This window comes from Lycium ferocissimum, chromosome 3, assembly GCF_029784015.1.
Source record: "Lycium ferocissimum isolate CSIRO_LF1 chromosome 3, AGI_CSIRO_Lferr_CH_V1, whole genome shotgun sequence".
Taxonomy (NCBI): Eukaryota; Viridiplantae; Streptophyta; class Magnoliopsida; order Solanales; family Solanaceae; genus Lycium; species Lycium ferocissimum.
Window position 1 is genome coordinate 5,292,033 of NC_081344.1, and position 19,644 is coordinate 5,311,676.

The window sequence follows — 19,644 nt, forward strand, 5'->3', positions numbered from 1 at the left end:
ACCCAAAAGTAAACCTTTTTACTTTTAGAATCTGGACATTACAATGATAAAGTCAAGTATATGAAATTCCTGTGGGGACTGCGCATTTACTTAGCACCGTTTGGCCATAAGAATTATTTATTTTATTTCGAAATTTTTTTTCACTTTTTTTTCGGAATCAGCGTTTGATCATGAGAATTTTGAATACAACTTCAAGTTGTATTCCGAAATATCACAAACTCAAAAAACTTATTTTTTTTAAAAATTCACTTTTTTCACTTTTTTACAACTATATTTCATAAAAAACTACAATTTCAAAAACTATTGCCAAACACAACTCCAACTCCAACTCCAAAATTTTAAAAAAAAGTAATTTTTTTTTTTTTTTTATCTATGGACAAACGGGGCCTTAGATTTGTTAAGTGACACCAGAAAAAAAAAAAACATTAAAATGGCATTTGTGGGGGCTTCTCTGTGCTGCTTCTTGCTTTTTCCAGCAACAAAATATTAGTTCTTCTTTTCCAAAATCAACAAGGGGATTTCTAGCTTCATGTGTACTTAAAATTAGTACACATGACCTAATTTGTGACACTAAACTTGAAAGGCCCCCTCATTTTTCCACCATGGCTCATATGAATGTAAGCCGTGGCAGATATAAAGCACACTTTTGACGCGAAATATAGATAAATATATGTGAAAAAGTATTAAAGTTTTACTAAATAATACTGTATTAGATATTGTAGAACTCAAAAATTCAAAAGTATAATAGATCGAACTTTAAGAACCCATCAACTTAGAGTCTTAGAATTCTAAATCTTCCTTTATATGTAAGGGATGTTACGAGTTCAATTTTTATTCAATGGCAACAGAAATTTTATTATACAATTAAGTTACTTAAAAAAGACAGCGGAAGGTAATTGTTTCTAGTGAATGTAAGTGAATAATATACAATAACCTACTGTCTCTAAAGTGCCTTGTGTAAAATTTTCATCAGTGAATTTGGATATAAATTTATATTTTATTTTAAATCTTAAGTGTGTATATAGTAGGACAAAAAATAGTAAGAGAATGGAATGGAAACTAGAAGCACTATTGGAGTCCTCGTAGTCCAAGATATATGAAAATTAATTTTTAAGGAATTTTTGTCACCAACTTGTTCTCCTCTACCGATCTTTACCTAATAAATTTGGATACCATATTTCATTAGTAAAAACGAAACGAATAAAAGTAGAGGAACGAAAACAAAAATCGCCTATTTCGAGTCTATTGATTTAGGACCTCTTACCAGTTACAAGACTACCTCTATTCATTTCTTTCTGTTTTCTAAAGGAAATTTTTTCTTTCATACACTATCAAAGAATTATCGAAATTATTGCTAATCTGTCTAATATTTTTTTTCCTGATAATATGTCAATAATTCATCGTTAATTAAGATTAGTAAAGATTTTTTTGTTGTTTAGCGGCATAAGTTATCCATCGCTAATGGCTATTTTCTTGTATAGTGATATAATTCTTAAATATGCCTAACTCAATCTCACTGTTCTTTGTTTTATTTTCAAAAAGCTTCTCTCTTAATGTTGTCACTACAAAAGAAAATAAGCTATAAAATTTTCGCCAAATTGCTAATCCGGTTTTCTTATTATTCCTTGTTAAATAAAATTAATGAAAGATTTTTACCGTTTAGTGATAGAAATTATTCGTTTCTAATTCTTAATTTTTAGTGTTTAACTAATCCCATGTTCAATCATTTATAATCAAATCATAAGGGTGTACTAGAAAAATGTAGAACCGACGATACCATAATTTTTCACACGTATCTGCCTAGAATTTCCAGGTAGACAGTTGTTGATTGAACTTTTGACTTGAGTCTTTTCTTGTCTTGTTTGAGACGGCTAATTGTAAAATCCAAGAATAATTAGAAGCAAAATTTTATTTCCTTGGATCCATATGGTTAACTAATAGACTGTAGAGAATCTTTAGGTTAGTGAGTAGGGCGGAGGGAGGAAGGGTCAAGGGGCTCATCCGAACTCCCTTCGGCAAAAAATTATATTGTTTATACATAGTTAAAATTATTTTTTATTTATATATAAGAGACATTGAATTCCTTTTGATTTTTTTGTGTGTTTACTTTTTCATATTTTAAACCCTTTTAGTGAAAATTCTGACACCGCCACTGTTAGTGATTAGGGGAAAAGTGACCATTAGCAAGTCGATATATGATGGAATATCACGCAAAGGAAAATGATGTTAAATATTGACCACATGGATGGTTGTTTAAAAAGCTTTTCTTCTTTTCCATGATTAAGAATATATCATACACATATATTCTTAATCTTCGCTCTCTGTCATTATACACCCGTCAATTTATTTCACGATTTATTTTATTCATTTCTCCCTTTCTTATAACATCACTTTTGAAATCTTGGTTAATAAACCTTGTAAGACGTAGTCACTTAAATAGCAAAGGATTGTCATTTAAATTTCAATTTTTGTCCCTATCAGTGAACCTTCCAAAGGTGAGGGCTTTAGTGCACCGTCCCCACTTAGTCAGCTGCATTATTTGTAATATAAATTATCTCACTGTAAGAATAAAAAAGAAATATTAAAACTAAATCATTTCTAAATAATAATATTTTTTAAAAATAAATTTAAAAAACGTGTCATATAAATTAAGACAGACCAAATATATCATACGAACTCTTATATTTCCATCTCTCACATATTTTCCAATTTACTTAATGATTTATTCATTTCTCCCTTTTTTTATAACATCATTTTGGACCCGTGGTGTGTACATGAAACTTCCAAAGGTAGTGGCCTTGGTGTACTATTTCCTACTTGGTCGGCTGCATTAATTGAGTTAATTTTGTCTATATATATATCATGCACATTTCATTATCACCCTTGTTATGCTGTTCCCATCCTCATTAAATTCCTTACTATCACACTAATGAAACTCTCGTTCATATAAAAGAGCGCCTTATTATTTTTAGAGATTATTAGATAAGTAATGACGTTACTAATAATATCATAATGAAAATAGAAACATTTAGTTAAGATATTAGCTTGTGATAATGATTAACCACCCGTTAATCTCTTATAATGATTGTGGTTAGAAGAGCTTAATTGTATTACTATGGATTCATGAGTTAAATCAATTAAATAAATAAAAAAGGATCACAGGGTACTGGAAAATTTTCCCTGTTAATCTTGTCGTAGCTTTTACATTGTAAGATAATAAAATCTTAGCTTTCAATTTACATATTCTGCTTCCCTTTTCTCGAAAGAAGTAACAACAACAACAACAACAATTTTAACTTTAATAATAATAAAAGAAGAGAACGTTGTATTAAATGGAATTTAAAAATGTGGCATAAGGAAACTTTCATGCTGTTTTATTATTTCATTAAAAAATAATAACTCAGTTTGTTTTTAGTATTTGAATATTTATTAATTTTGATTATCTACATGAAATTTTATGATTCCTATATTGTTCCCTTAACCAATTGGGATATTCGAAAATCCAAACAGATGTCGGTTGGCTTAGCTGGGAACCCATAATGCAAGTGGGTCCCTTTTACTACATAAACGTGTCATTTAAGCTTTATTCACCCTGCTTTCCATCATTATCTTTTAGATTACTTTAATCATTTGTTACTAACCATTTCCACAAGCTCAACAGAGAATTTGAAAAGGAGAGAAAGAGAAATGTAATGTATTTAGCTTTCAAAAAGCGTCCATTTCCGGTAAAGTAAACTTTAAAATGTTTTGCACTTGACCTTTATATCCTTTGGTTTGTGAGGGTACAATGCTATCTTTTGCAATTATCAGTTTAAATGATCATATTAGTTATTATCTTTTCTTTTCAAATTACTACCTCGACTTTTTATAACTAGACAATTATATATGATTCTCTTTTGAATAATTAATCATTTGATTAATGCTGGAAAGTTTTAATAAACATATCAGCGTTCAAAATAAAAAAAATCAATTAGGATGGATGGATGAACAGTGAAGATCAAAAGATATAAAAGAAAAACTTTAATAGATTACAACCAATATAAAAGAGAAACTTTAATAGATTACAACTACCAACTATAACTATAATCTCAGTTGAGTAAACTCATTCATGTCTTCACCCCTAAGGAGTAACTTTTTTCCCACTCTTTACCGTGTGATGGGATGATTGGAATTCTTTTAATCAGTGGCGGAACCAAATTTTCATTCAAATATAAGAAATTAAATGCATTAGAAGTAAAAGAATTCAACGTTCATGTGTATGTTCATAAAAAAAAAATTAATTTTGACCTTACACGTACAGTGTATTTATCAATATATAAAGTTTGGGATGAACCCCTATATGTCTCTGGTTCTACCATGCCTTTATCCTTAATCAGTAATTTGGAGTGATAGGTGTGAGAATGGAGAATCTCTTGGTAGCAGCCTATTTATCCTACAAACAACAATAAATTTATTCAACGTAGATCCAAATTAACAGAGCCGTTAAATTTTGAATATTGAATACTCTCTTCTTCTTAATTTAAGTGTCTTAGTTTGACTGGATATAGAGTTTAAAAAATCTTATAATGTACTAAAATGTCCTTTAAATTTTATAATTGTAAACTTATTATGTATATACGATATAGTGTTTAAACGCTAACTTACTAAATAAGAAACTTAAATTGGAAGGAAGGTAATTATTTTTTGTTTAAAAGGACACTTCCACTCACTTGCTCACCCCACTTTATCACTCCATATAGATAACTAATCACCTCATTCACCCACTTCCCTTTCCTTCTTCACTGTATACCCTCCACAACCTCATCTTCACAACCATCACCATCACCGGAGCTACCACCGGAAAATCAAGATGTCAGTCAAGGAATGCAAATGCCCTCGCCACGAAAAAAGACAAAAAATAATCAAGCGACTATGCGCCGGAATCCTCATCTTTCTCTTCCTCATCCTCTTAACCATCCTTCTAATATGGGCAATTCTTCAACCTAAAAAACCACGTTTCATTCTTCAAGATGCAACCATCTTTAACTTCAACGTATCAGCACCAAACATCTTCTCTACATCAATCCAAGTCACTATATTTGCCCGTAACCCTAATGACAAAATAGGTATTTACTACGACAAAATGAAAACGTATGCAAATTACCATAACCAGCAAATTACGTACTATACTCAAATACCATCAGCTTATCAAGGTCATAAGGATGTTAACATATGGTCACCGTTTGTTTATAGTAATAATGTTCCTATTGCTCCATATAATGGACAAACTTTAAAAGATGATCAGCAAAATGGTGGTGTTTGGCTTGATTTTAAAGTTGATGGACGTGTTAAATGGAGAGTTGGCACTATTACAACGGGGCATTACCATTTACATGTTACGTGTTCTGCTTATGTTCCGTTTGGTAACCATCCTGGAGATGGTGGAATTATTGTTGGAAATAACGCTGTTAAGTATCAAATTGCAAGGAGTTGTGATGTGAGTGTTTAATAATTTGAAGATGATGAAGATTGAAGCAGGGGTTGAAGTATTTATCTCTCTTTTTAATTACTTTTTTGGACCAACGTTTATTCTATTTTTATTTTTCTACTATTTACACTTCTTTTTTTCTTTCTTTCTCGCTCTTAATTTGTGGTCCCATAAAGTTGAACCGTGCATTTTGGTAAAGGTAATAATGTCTGGAAGGATAGGGAAATATCGAAGAAGAGAGAGAGAAAAGCTCACAATCTTGACCACATGGATGGTTGCTTGAAAAGCTTTTCTTCTTTTCCATGATTAAGAAAATATCATACACATATATTCTTAATCTTCGCTCTCACTCATTATACACTTGTCAATTTATTTCACGATTTATTCATTTCTCCCTTTCTTATAACATCACTTTTGAAATCTTGGTTAATAAACCCAGTAAGACGTAGTCACCTTTATAGCAAAGGATTGTCATTTAAATTTCAATTTTTGTCACTATTAATGAGCCTTCCAAAGGTGAGGGCTTTAGTGCACCATCCCTGCTTAGTCAGCTGCATTATTTGTAATATAAATCATCTCACTGTAAGAATAAAATAAAATTTTTAAAATTAAATCATTTCTAAATAATATAATATTTTTAAAAAATAAATTAAGAAAATGTGTCATATAAATTGAGACAGACCAAATATATCATACGAACTCTTATATTTCCATCTCTCACATATTTTCCAATTTACTTAATGATTTATTCATTTCTCCCTTTTCTTCATAACATCATTTTGGACTCGTGGTGTATACATGAAACTTCCAAACGTAGGGGCCTTGGTGCACTATTTCCTACTTGGTCGGCTGCATTGTTTGAGTTAATTTTGTCTATATATATCATGCACATTTCATTATCACCCTTGTTATGCTGTTCCCATCCTCATTAAATTCCTTACTATCACACTAATGAAACTCCCGTTCATATAAAAGAGTGCCTTATTATTTTTAGATATTATTAGATAAGTAGTGACGTTACTAATAATATCAGTAACGAAAATAGAAACATTTAGTTAAGATATTAGCTTGTGATAATGATTAGCCACCCGTTAATGTCTTATAATGATTGTTTAGGAGAGCTTAATTGTATTACTATGGATTCATGAGTTAAATCAATTAAGTTAAGAAAGAAAAAAAAAGGATCACAGGATACTTGAAAATTTTCCCTGTTAATCTCGTCGTAGCTTTTACATTATAAGATAATAAAACTTTATCTTTCAATTTACATATTTTGCTTCCTCTTTCTTGAACGAAGTAATAACAACAACAATTTTAATAATTAATAATAAAATAAGAAGAGAACGTTGTATTAAATGGAATTTAAAAATGTGGCATAAGGAAACTTTCATGCTGTTTTATTATTTCATTAAAAAAATAATAACCCAGTTTGTTTTTTGTATTTGACTATTTATTAATTTTGATTATCTACATGAAAAATTTATGGTTCCTATATAGTTCCCTTTAACCAATTTGGGATATTCGAAAATCCAAACAGATGTCGGCTGGCTTAGCTGGGAACCCATAATGCAAGCGGGCCCCTATTACGACATAGACGTGTCATTTAAGCTTTTATTCACACTATACTTTCCATCATTATCTTTTAAAGGCCTAATGCATATGGAGTACCCCAAACTTATCTTTTATTTTTTATTTTGGCACTTTAACTAAATATTGCTCTTATTGAATTACTAAACTCATCCTCAAAGGTGTCTATCAAGCCCTCTAAATGTGATTTTTATTAGACGAAAAAAATAAATTGTGGCAATATTTTAGGCATTTATCGCAGTTTATTCTTTGCGCTATTGGATAATGGATGTCGCTTCTGCTTTGGTTTTTCTTTTATTAAGGCTTAATTAAGAGCTTACTTTTTTTTTCCTCTCAATTGCTGTTAATTTTAGCTAAAAAAAATGTCATAATTAAATTAGAATATATATTAGCATGTTGCTACATTGAAGATAAAATACTATATAAGTCAGATTGTGTTTGATAGACACACTTGAGAATGACTTGCGGGTTCAATAAGAACAACACTTAGTTAAGGTGCTAAAATGAAAAAAAGAGACGAATTCAGAACGCTGCATTAGCATTAAGCCTTTAAATTTTAAATTACTTAATCATTTGTTAATAACCATTTTCACAAGCTAAACAGAGAATTTGAAAAGGAGAGAAAGAGAAGTAAAATGTATTTAGCTTTCAAAAAGCATCCATTTCAGGTAAAACAAACTTTACGGAACATAAAATATTTTGCACTTGACCTTTATATCCTTTGGTTTGTGAGGGTGCAATGCTATCTTTTGCAATTATCAGTTTAAATGATCATGTTAGTTATTATCTTTTCTTTTCAAATTACTACGTCGACTTTTTATAAGTAGACAATTATATATGATTCTCTTTTGAATAATTAACCATTTTATTAATGCAGGAAAATTTTAATAAACATATCAGCGTTCAAAATAAAAAAATTCAATTAGGATGGATGGATGAACAGTGAAGATCAAAAGATATAAAAGAGAAACTTTAATAGATTACAACCAATATAAAAGAGAAACTTTAATAGATTACAACCACCAACTATAACTATAATCTCAGTTGAGTAAACTCATTCATGTCTTCACTCCTAAGGAGTAACCTTTTTCCCATTCTTTACCATGTGATGGGATGATCGAAATTCTTCAAGTTAGTGGCAGAATCAAATTTTCATTCAAATATAAGAAATTAAATGCATAAAAAGTAAAAGAATTCAACATTCATGTGTATGTTCATAAAAAAAAAATGATTTTAACCTTACATATACAGTGTATTTATCAATAAATAAAGTTTGGGATGAACCCCTGTATGTCTCTGGTTCTACCATGCCTTTATCCTTAATCAGTAATTTCGAGTGACAGGCATGAGAATGGAGAATATCTTGGTAGCGAGCTATTGATCCTACAAACTACAGTAAATTTATCCAATGCGGATCCAAATTAACAGAGCCGTTGAATTTTGAATATCCAGTACTCCCTTCTTCTCAATCTAAGTGCCCTAGTTTGACTAGACATAGAATTTAAGAAATATTGTAATGTACTAAAATATCCTTTAAATTTTATGATTGTAAACTTATTATGCATAGACTAATAGTGTTTAATTAAACGCCAATTTACTAAATAAGAAACTTAAATTGAAAGGAAGATAATTATTTTTTGTTTAAAAGGACACTTCCACTCGCTCACCCCACTTCATCACTCTATCTAGATAACCAATCACCACATCCACTCACTTCCCTTTTCTTCTTCAATACTAGTGAAAGCCCGGGCCCAACATAAGCAAAATTATACTTTCCCCGTTTAGTTTATAATCCATTGACCCCGCACGACATTTAAAAGAAACAAGACTTTTGAAACTTGTGGTTCAAAATAAGTCTTGAATATTTCGTACCAGAATCATTTCATAAAGTGAATTTATTTCCAAATTAGGAAAGACGGCATTCATTTTGGCACAGACTAAAAAGGAAATAGGTTCACATAAATTGAAACAGAGGGAGTATTATTTTATGAATTTTGTAATTGAAATATGTAATTTAGGCAAAAATTATTAAATTCACGTGAATCCCTATCTCTGCTTGTAATCAAGGATAAATTTCTAAAGTAAAATGGCAACTTTTTCTAAGATAAATTACAGTATTTTTCATTTCTTTTGCAAACTTATCAATTTAGATGATATTTTAAAAATGGCTTGCATTGCTATATGTTAGACATTATATAAAATGGTGCTTATATATGTTAATTTAAATACATAAGCATGCCATTACATGCACATAAATGAATAAAGATGTCCTTTATATCTAAAGGAGCATTTTTACCAAACTAAATTGTTATCAGCTTTTGAAATAGTAGTCTTTTTCTCTATTATGAGTTGGTTAAAATGATCAAAATCCGATTCACAAAGAAAGAAGCGCAAAGAAAGGTGAATCTGAATATTATTATTCTCTATCCCAAATTATGTGATACTTTTTTCTTTCCGAAATTTAAACTGCATGAACTTTGACTAACATTTTAAAATGTATTTTTTCACCAAATTGATATAAGAAAAGTTGCAACTTATAGTACTTTTCATGTATTTTTCAAATATATAAATTTTCTTAAAATATTGAGTTAATCTGATCTAATTTAGTTTCAACGTTTAGTCAAATTAACTCTTGAAAAGCGAAAAGTATCACATAAATTGAGACGGCGAAAGTATTTTGTTTTCACCAAATTAATCACGTGTCACCATCACATGGCATTAGCACATTCAAAACCTTTTCGGCCACAAAAAGATGACTTAAGAGTTTGCAAGATTTACAAAAGTGCACAGCTTTAATAAAATAAATTTAAAATTCATAATGAAATTGTTGTTAAAATCTCCTTATGGCAATCGTGCCATATACAATGGGATAGATCGATATAGTACAAAAGAATAATTCTATTCTTAATTTATAATTTCACTATGATAATTTTAATTAAAAAAGTAATGCATCAGTTTTGTGAAACTTTAAAACTAATCTAAATTAGAAATATTAGAACATTTCTTTGTATCGCTATGCAACATAAATAAAGGGATTAGAATGTTTTTACCTTCGTTCCTTCAAGTTGGAGTAGTTACTTAATTGAATAGGGTACCATTTTTTTTACAAATTAATATAATTGGTGAATCAATTAATACTTAAAATATGTATATCCCAGCAAAACTTTAGTCCTACAAACTATAAGATATTACACTAAATAAGGCGTACAAATAGAATTTAAGCAAGCAAAAGGACTACAGAAGGAATTTAGTATCTGCATTGGGACCATAGATTTTGTGCCTATACAAGTTTGCCACTTGGTAGTTTTAAGGAAAAAGTTTCAGGATCAACAGTCAAGTGGTCCGAACTTTGGTGGGACCCACAGCTTGACAAAGCATACATAGTAAAATAGATAAACGTACAGCTGACATCATCTTTTGAGGGTGTATAAAGGCCCCAAAAGTTGAAATACTTACCAAATTAGGGGACAAAGGCACCAACCCCCCGAATAAACGACACACCTTACCTTTTACCATTACCTTTTTCTAAACTTATTTAAAACGGAATACCCCAAACGCTGATGTGGCAAAGAGAAGTGTGTTTCATCTCTTTTGAGTAAACATAAAAAAGGGAAAACTTAATTTTTTTTTCTTAAAAATGCATTTTCTTAAAAATTTGAAAATAAATCTAGTCTTCCACATTTAGTTTTAAAAAACGGGTTTTCCACATGTTAAGAAAATAATTAATTTTTTCAAAATTTTATAAAAATTCGGCTTTTTTTCACATTTTGGCAAGAAAAATATTTTTCCGGATTTTATTTGAAAAATAAAAGTGTCCTAAGAAAATGAAATCAAGATTTTTTAAGACATTTTAAAAAAATAATCAAGTTTTCCATATTTTTAACAAATCCATTTTTCCATATTTAAAAAAAAAATCATTTTTCGGCTTTTTTTTTCTTTTTCAAAAACGGGTTTTAAAAAAAAAAAAAAATCAATTTTTTTTTTAAAAAGGGTTTTAAAAAATCCTTTTTTAAAAGAAAATTCAGCTTTTAATCCATGTTTTTAGTTTTTTTTTTTTTTTTTTAAATGGGTTTAAAAAATCAAATTTTCAAATTAAAAAAAAAAAGACGGTTTTAAAACTCTTTTTTTTTAATGAAAATTCAGTTTTTTATTTTTATTTTAAAAAAAATTGACACGTAAGCTGAAAAATTAAAAAAATAAATAAATAAATAAATACACATGTGGCAAGGAGAGTGTATGTCACTCTCCTATACGAAATATATTATTTTAAATAAGTTTAAGGTAATGATTCACCCTGAAAGGTAAGGTGTGTCGTAGCAAATTCGGGTATAGTTCAGGGGGGTAACGGTGCCTTATCCCTACCAAATTACACAAAGAGAACCCATGGGATAAATTTAAATACTAAGGGCAAAACAGTCAATTCACTTTGAAATCCATTCCCTCTTATTAAATGGCCTTCGGGATTTTATTCGGGGGGTTTTAAAATAAGAAGAAGCTAAATATAATTTATTCGAGTATTCAAAAGTTAATATATACACATAAATACAAAAAATTTATCCTATATATACACTGTAATTTTTTGCCGAAGGTGTTCGGGTGAACACCCTCGGCCCTCTTTAGATCCGCCCCTGCTTATTAATAGTAGAAATATACTCTCCACAACCTCATCTTCACCACCATCACCACCACCGGAAAATCAAGATGTCAGTCAAGCAATGCAAATGCAAATGCGATCACCCCCAACCACTAAGACCAAAAATAATCCTAGTCGGAATCCTCATCTTCCTCTTCCTCTCCATCCTTCTAATATGGGCAATTCTTCAACCTAAAAAACCACGTTTCATTCTTCAAGATGCAACCATCTTTAACTTCAACGTATCAGCACCAAACATCTTCTCTACATCAATCCAAGTCACTATATTTGCCCGTAACCCTAATGACAAAATAGGTATTTACTACGACAAAATGAAAACGTATGCAAATTATCGTAACCAGCAAATTACGTATTTTACTAAAATACCATCAGTTTATCAAGGTCATAAGGATGTTAACATATGGTCACCTTATGTTAATAGTAATAATGTTCCTATTGCTCCATTTAATGGACAAACTTTAAAAGATGATCAGCAAAATGGTGGTGTTTGGCTTGATTTTAAAGTTGATGGACGTGTTAAATGGAGAGTTGGCACTATTACAACGGGGCATTACCATTTACATGTTACGTGTTCTGCTTATGTTCCGTTTGGTAACCGTCCTGGAGATGGTGGAATTATTGTTGGAAATAACGCTGTTAAATATCAAATTGCAAGGAGTTGTGATGTGAGTGTTTAATAATTTGAAGATGATGAAGATTGAAGCAGGAGGTGAAGTATTTATCTCTCTTTTTAATTACTTTTTTGGACCAACGTTTATTCTATTTTTATTTTTCTACTATTTACACTTCTTTTTTTCTTTCTTTCTCGCTCTTAATTTGTGGTCCCATAAAGTTGAATGACCTGTGCATTTTGGCAAAGGTTATAATGTCTGGAAGGAGAAGGAAGGAAATATTGAAGATGAGAGAGAGAAAAGTTCACAATCTTGTAAGAAGTTGTATTAATTCGGTCTGTGAGATATATATATATATATATATATATATATATATATATATATATATATATATTATCATTAATTAGAAATTAGAAATTAGAAATTAGAAAAGTGAAACAAGTTTCAATTGTACCAGTATCATTTTTCTCTCATTTTCAAGCATTTCACAGTCTTTTTTACTCATGCTTACTTTTTTTTTTTTTTTTTTCTATTATGTGTGCTGAGTGACTAAGAAAGAAAAAGAATCAGGAGTTTATCTTAATTTAAAATTGTACAATAGGGGTTATGGTGGTTTTTATATAAGTGTGGCCAAATTTGGGTCAAATTGGTGTGGCAATTTACCAACTCAATAAGGTCTTTTTGCCACACTATTTTGGCCACAATGGCCCAAATGGGGTAAATTCATATGATTATTGAAAAAATAAATTTAATAATTTATCTTACTTAATGTCATTTCTATATTTTCTTCTCAAAGTTTATCTTAATTTAAAATTATAAAATAAAGGTTATGGTAGTTTTTACATAAATGTGACCAAATTTGAGTCAAATTGGTGTAGTAATTTAGCAACTCTCATTTTTTTTTTAGTTAAATTGTTCGTCGGTTAATTAAAATTTTAGACCATACGAAATGGCTTTTCGATTAGCCAAGGTTTTTAGGGACGGGTAAATGTTGGATCGTGTGAGCTGTTTCGGTCTACTCTTATTACTTGAGGATTACTCTGCTCTGCTCTTCTTTTTATTACTGCTATTTTTTTCATCAATAATTCATTTCTTATGTACCTAGTTTATGTATTCAGTGGCGAATTTATGTATTGATTTTGGGTCACGTGAACACATGGTCACTCGACTAAACTCGATATAATATGTGTATAATTCTAAAAATATATCTAATATTACCTGAAGGAAGTCAAAAGTCGAAAGGAGTGGAAAGACTGGTTAGGGGTTGTGTTTATTTCCTCAAGGTCTCGGGATCGAACCCGAACTCCTGCACATTCTATGCTTTTATTTTTAGCAGCCTTTTAACTTTCCTTTTTATATTATTCCAAATCCTTTTTCTTCTATAATCTAATTACCCAAAAGTAAAAATCGTGTTTCTATTTATTAAAGCAGCCTTTTAACTTTCCTTTTTATATTATTCTAATTCTTTTTTCTTCTATAATTCTAATTACCCAAAAGTAAAAATCATGTTTCTATTTTATATTACCTCTAATGAATTTTTTTCCCCTTTATTTCTAATTACCCAAGTCCCACAAGGCAAAATTAAAAAAAAAACCCTATAGACGCTAAGCTGCAATGTACCAAAGACAAAAGAAATAAAAAAAAATCATAGCTAATGGTGAACCCATCCTCTTGAAATTCTGGATTCGCTTCTATATGTATTCATTCCTTCTCAATTAGAGGTTTTGAGTTTGAGCTTGAGCTTTGGATATTGATTCATTTTTGTTAGGAAGCACTTTACCTTCATTATGAAACTTGTTAGCGCAAATTCAAATTTAATCGGACCCAATCCAGTTATCGGACACTGGCGAAAAGCTAAAAAAGTCATTTTTATGTGAAAAGTAAGAATTTCTATTAAAAGATGTATTAAAAGATGCATTATATAAATAGATTAAAGTATTATGCTGATTTACATCACAACTATTACATATGGTGATTCTCCTTTCGTATAGAAAATGTTGACCAATATGCAGAGTTTGCCAATGAAAGGTGGCTATAAAAGGGACAGATATTCCCTTCTAAAAGTTACAAATAATTGATTCAGATACATTAGAAATTTATGTATATCAACTTAAAATAACTGTTTACTGTCATTAGAAGAAGTGAATAATTGTATATATAGTTGCTTTATTTCCCAAGGTTGATTTCACATCATGAAATAAAAAAGTTTTTTTTCTCTCTCTTTCTCATGCTTATTTTGAGAGTTTTTTTTTTTTTCCCTCATGCTTACTTTGAGGATTACTCTTCTCTACATTTTTCTTAATTAAATTATTCAGTTGTTAAAATCTTAGACCAAAAGAAATGGCTTTAATTTTGCCAAATTGGTTAGGTAAATGGGAACATGGCTTGTAAAGCACACTTCTTCTCACTTGCTCACCCCACCTTATCACTCTATATAGATAACCAATCACCTCATCCACTCACTTCCCTTTTCTTCTTCACTTTATACTCTCCACAACCTCACCTTCACCACCATCACCATCACCGGAGCTACCACCGGAAAATCAAGATGTCAGGCAAATGCAGTCACCACAAAGACAGAAAACAAAAAATAATCCGGCGACTATGCGCCGGAATCCTCATCTTCCTCTTCCTCATCCTCTTAACCATCCTTCTAATATGGGCAATTCTTCAACCTAAAAAACCACGTTTCATTCTTCAAGATGCAACCATCTTTAACTTCAACGTATCAGCACCAAACATCTTCTCTACATCAATCCAAGTCACTATATTTGCCCGTAACCCTAATGACAAAATAGGTATTTACTACGACAAAATGAAAACGTATGCAAATTACCATAACCAGCAAATTACGTACTATACTCAAATACCATCAGTTTATCAAGGTCATAAGGATGTTAACATATGGTCACCGTTTGTTTATAGTAATAATGTTCCTATTGCTCCATATAATGGACAAACTTTAAAAGATGATCAGCAAAATGGTGGTGTTTGGCTTGATTTTAAAGTTGATGGACGTGTTAAATGGAGAGTTGGCACTATTACAACGGGGCATTACCATTTACATGTTACGTGTTCTGCTTATGTTCCGTTTAGTAACCATCCTGGAGATGGTGGAATTATTGTTGGAAATAACGCTGTTAAGTATCAAATTGCAAGAAGTTGTGATGTGAGTGTTTAATAGTTTGAAGATGATGAAGATTGAAGCAGGGGGTGAAGTAATTATTTCTCTTTTTAATTACTTTTTGGACCAACTTTTATTCTATTTTTATTTTTCTACTATTTACACTTCTTTTTTTCTTTCTTTCTCGCTCTTAATTTGTGGTCCAATAAAGTTGAACTGTGCATTTTGGTAAAGGTAATAATGTCTGGAAGGATAAGGAAATATCGAAGATGAGAGAGAGAAAAGTTCACAATCTTGTAAGAAGTTGTATTAATTCGTTTTATGAGAAATTTATATATAAATTACAATAATTGTTTCTTCTCGTTATCATTAATTAGAAATTAGAAAAGTGAAACAAGTTTGAATTGTACCGGTATCATTTTTCTCTCATTTTCAAGCATTTCACAGTTTATTTTTACTCATGCTTACTTTTTTTCTTTCTTTTCTATTATGTGTGTTAGAGTCACTAAGAAAGAAAATGAATAAGGAGATAAGTACTAATTTTCTTTTTAGTTAAATTGTTCATCGGTTAATTAAAATTTTACACCATACAAAATGGCTTTTCGATTAGCCAAGGTTTTTAGGGATGGTTAAATATTGGATCATGTGAGCTGTTTCGGTTTACTCTTATTACTTGAGGATTACTCTGCTCTGATCTTCTTTTTATTACCGCTATTTTTTCATCGATAATTCATTTCTTATGTACCTAGTGTAATTTTAGTTAAGTATTATGTACTCCTTTTTTTTTTTTTTTTATTTTTTTTAAAAATTAGATGTCTTGAGTTTGAGCTTTGGATATTGATTCATTTTTATTAGGAAGCGCTTTACCTTCATTATGAAACTTGTTAGCGTAAATTCAAATTTAATCGTACCCAATACAGATATCGGACACCGGTGGAAAGCTAAAAAAAAGTCATTTTTATGTGACATGTAAGAAGTTCTATTAAAAGATGTATTAAAAGATGCATTATATAAATAGATCAAAGTATTATGCAGAGTTACATCACAACTATTACATATGGTGATTCTCCTTTTTTTTGTATAGAAAATGTTGACCTATATGCAGAGTTTGCCGATGAAAGGGGTCTAAAAAAGGGACAGATATTCCCTTCTAAAATCTACAAATAAATGATTCAGATACATGAGGAATTTATGTACATCAACTTAAAATAATTGTTTACTCTCATTAGAATAAGTGAATAATTGTATATATAGTTGCTTTGGTTCACAAGGTTGATTCGCATCATGAAATAAAATAGTTTATTTTTTTCTCTCTTTCTCATGCTTATTTTGAGAGTTTTTTTTTTTTTTTTCTTTTGATGCTTACTTTGAGGATTACTCTTCTCTACATTTTTCTTAATTAAATTATTCAATTGTTAAAATCTCAGACCAAAAGAAATGGCTTTAATTTTGCCAAATTGGTTAGGTAAATGGGAACATGTGACCTGTTTTTAGTTACCCTAGGAATATAGAGAAGGGGCACCCCATGTGATGTAGTATAATTTAAGTTCGTGTACTGGCTGATTTAATTTAAGTTCTGTTTGTACTTATAAGTGGAAATGGCTGATTTAAGGAGTTTACCAGACTATGACTTGTCTCGTACGTCTCTTTTTCCGTTCTCACAATTTCAACGCACATGACACTTTTGGGGGAAGGTTCTTGGGTGTTTTGGTGGGGTGGGTTTAGATTTTCACCGTTAGTATGCTATCTAGAATGATCAGTTAGTTTCAAGAATGAATTCGAGTTTCTTTTACTTATAATACTTTATGGTTTAGCTACAATAACAATTATACTTCAATCACCGGTCAACTATATAAATCCCTACTATCCATGTCGTCGGTCCATTTCTTTTTAAATCTAATTTTATATTTTTTTTTTATTAGCACTAAAGGTTCTCTACTGATTTAATAACATCCATATTTTGAAATTTACAATAAGGGACTTGACGGTGGAAGTTAGTTCTCAATTAAATAAGTGCCACTCTCATACTTTTGGTACTTTATTATGCTTTATTATGAAAGTGGAAAGCCAAGTTAAAAAAAATGGAAGTGCAAAACAATGTAGACAAGCAGTTGGTGGGTTAATTATTACTGAATTGTTGGTAGAGTGTCTTAGTGGGAAAGTGTATACCGCATGTCAATTATTATGAAACAAAGAATTGGTTATCAAAGAGATAAGATTTATATGTAACGTTATTGTCATCGGACAAAAATGAAAGAGACTAGCAAAAAGTTGGTATAACATTAAAGGATTAACGTTTGTACCATCAATATATGATGTTTCGATACTATTGATTTTTGCTGTTAATCCTTAACCCAAAAAAAAGAAGAGGGGCATGAAGAACTATAAAATAATTACAAAAATGCACTAATAGATTTTTATGCAATGCTACAAAATAGAAGCATGAAGAGTTGTAATTTGGTGAGATAATTATGATCAACTTCGAATGGAGCGCTTTTTACATATATAAAAGGTTTATTAGTGCTTGGAGGAGAAGACAACCAGGGGTAATGCACTTTACGTGTTGGAAAGAGATGGGACTAAAATAGAAAATGGGTAGATGACCTAATAACGACGTCCACGCTATTTGATAGTTATTTGTCGTTTATTGTATGTGACCACGCAATTATTCTTCCTATGATTCTTCCTATGGCTAATGGCTGGCCTACTTTGGCTTTTATGATCTAGTTTTCATGGTCCGAGAACACAGCAAATCAAGTCTTAACAGTCCAACAAGGACAGGTGGCAGATTAACTCAAAAGGGGTTAGACAAATATCACATCCGAATGAGAAGGAAAATTAGGAATCATATAAAAGCGAGTTTAGAAATTAATTATTCCCTTTATGATTAATGCTCGAGGATATAAAATCATGAGGCCTAAAAACCTAGAGATGACTTAAAAGGGTGGTGGATAAAACTCTCTTTGAGGGTGAGTGCCAGCCAAGGACCGCCAGTGGTTGAACTCGAAAGGAATTCGCTTTGAATTCATTTTAGGGAAATCCCACATCAGAATGAGAAGGAAGAGTCCAGGGTCATACGAAGGCGAATTCAAGATTGAACTGTTGAAACACTTTCAGATTAGAACTCTATGGGACAAAATCATGAGGCCCAAATTTCTTTAGGTAGCTCAGCTGAGTCGGGCTAAAACGAAAAATGCATTGGTTGTTGAGTTTGGACCGTGACACTAAATCCATCATATTGTTAACTTCTTTTCTAAAAGCCCAAAAACTCTTATCAAACATTGAGAACTCACAGCACTTTGGGTCCTTAAATTCAAGCCCAAACACTCAGTTAAGCAGTAAGAACTAGCTAGTGCATTTAAAATATCTCGTTTAGTTAATTAGTGTATCTAAATGATATTGACCATAGGAGCATGATATACATGCAATGTCAGCACTAATATTGTTCATTAAAGCATATAACAACCATTATTTAGATTATGATTTTCTCCTCATCTGACTATCACCACTGATTTTCATTTATTTACTTAGAATCGTTATATGGAGTTCATGTGGGTGGAAAATTATAGTACTATTTTCTATAGCAATTCTTGATGTAATGTGCTGGTGATAAATTTATGTTGGTAATTGGGCTGGTTGAACAGAGAAATGGACCTGTGCTGTGAGACTCAATCCAGTCCAATGCCATTATGGCTGGTCAAAAGAAATGCAGGAAATTATACCTAATGATCTTGAAAGTGGGTGGTCTTAAACTTTTAATCGGTTGTTCCATACAAACCTTCAAGGTATGAAGTTAAAATTTGTTAAAACTTGAAATTTTAACCATGGCGCAAGTGGCGTCAAAAGTTTAAGACAACTCACCTCCAATGCCATTCTTGTAAATCACACAAAGAAATAGGAAAGATCGGGTGATTTACAAGAATGACCTTAGAAATGGGTGGTTTTGAACTTTTGACCTCTCTTGAATTTGACTAAAGATATATATATATATATATAATGTATCAAAATGTCATTTGAATCTTATCGTTTTAAATATGTTATGTGAGATATTGGAATTAAATATTTTACCATATATAAAAAGTGAATTTTTTTCTGAAGTAACCTGAAAAGAAAATAAGACTAAGTAAATTGAAACAAAAAGAGTACCAGTATAAGATTTGGCATCAAGTCTCATCACAATCGAGTAGAGAGCTTAACTTTT

General features: G+C 30.7%; 3 protein-coding genes across 3 annotated transcripts; all 3 read left to right on the plus strand.

The window, feature by feature from the left end:
* Nucleotides 1-4,720: 4,720 nt before the first annotated feature.
* On the plus strand, nucleotides 4,721-5,804 carry LOC132049417 (NDR1/HIN1-like protein 1). Its single transcript, XM_059440215.1, has one exon. It carries the CDS (start codon nucleotides 4,850-4,852, stop codon nucleotides 5,486-5,488), a length of 639 nt encoding a protein of 212 aa, XP_059296198.1. The 5' UTR covers nucleotides 4,721-4,849; the 3' UTR covers nucleotides 5,489-5,804.
* Nucleotides 5,805-11,740: 5,936 nt separating this feature from the next.
* On the plus strand, nucleotides 11,741-12,487 carry LOC132049418 (NDR1/HIN1-like protein 1). The gene has a single exon (XM_059440216.1). It carries the CDS (start codon nucleotides 11,756-11,758, stop codon nucleotides 12,383-12,385), a length of 630 nt encoding a protein of 209 aa, XP_059296199.1. The 5' UTR covers nucleotides 11,741-11,755; the 3' UTR covers nucleotides 12,386-12,487.
* Nucleotides 12,488-14,684: 2,197 nt separating this feature from the next.
* Nucleotides 14,685-15,804, plus strand: LOC132049420 (NDR1/HIN1-like protein 1). The gene has a single exon (XM_059440217.1). It carries the CDS (start codon nucleotides 14,700-14,702, stop codon nucleotides 15,498-15,500), a length of 801 nt encoding a protein of 266 aa, XP_059296200.1. The 5' UTR covers nucleotides 14,685-14,699; the 3' UTR covers nucleotides 15,501-15,804.
* The last annotated feature ends 3,840 nt before the right edge of the window (nucleotides 15,805-19,644 follow it).

Coding starts and splice junctions, on each gene's coding strand:
- LOC132049417 (XM_059440215.1), top strand. CDS start 4,850: ATGTCAGTCAAGGAATGCAAATGCCCTCGCCACGAAAAAAGACAAAAA.
- LOC132049418 (XM_059440216.1), top strand. CDS start 11,756: ATGTCAGTCAAGCAATGCAAATGCAAATGCGATCACCCCCAACCACTA.
- LOC132049420 (XM_059440217.1), top strand. CDS start 14,700: ATGGCTTGTAAAGCACACTTCTTCTCACTTGCTCACCCCACCTTATCA.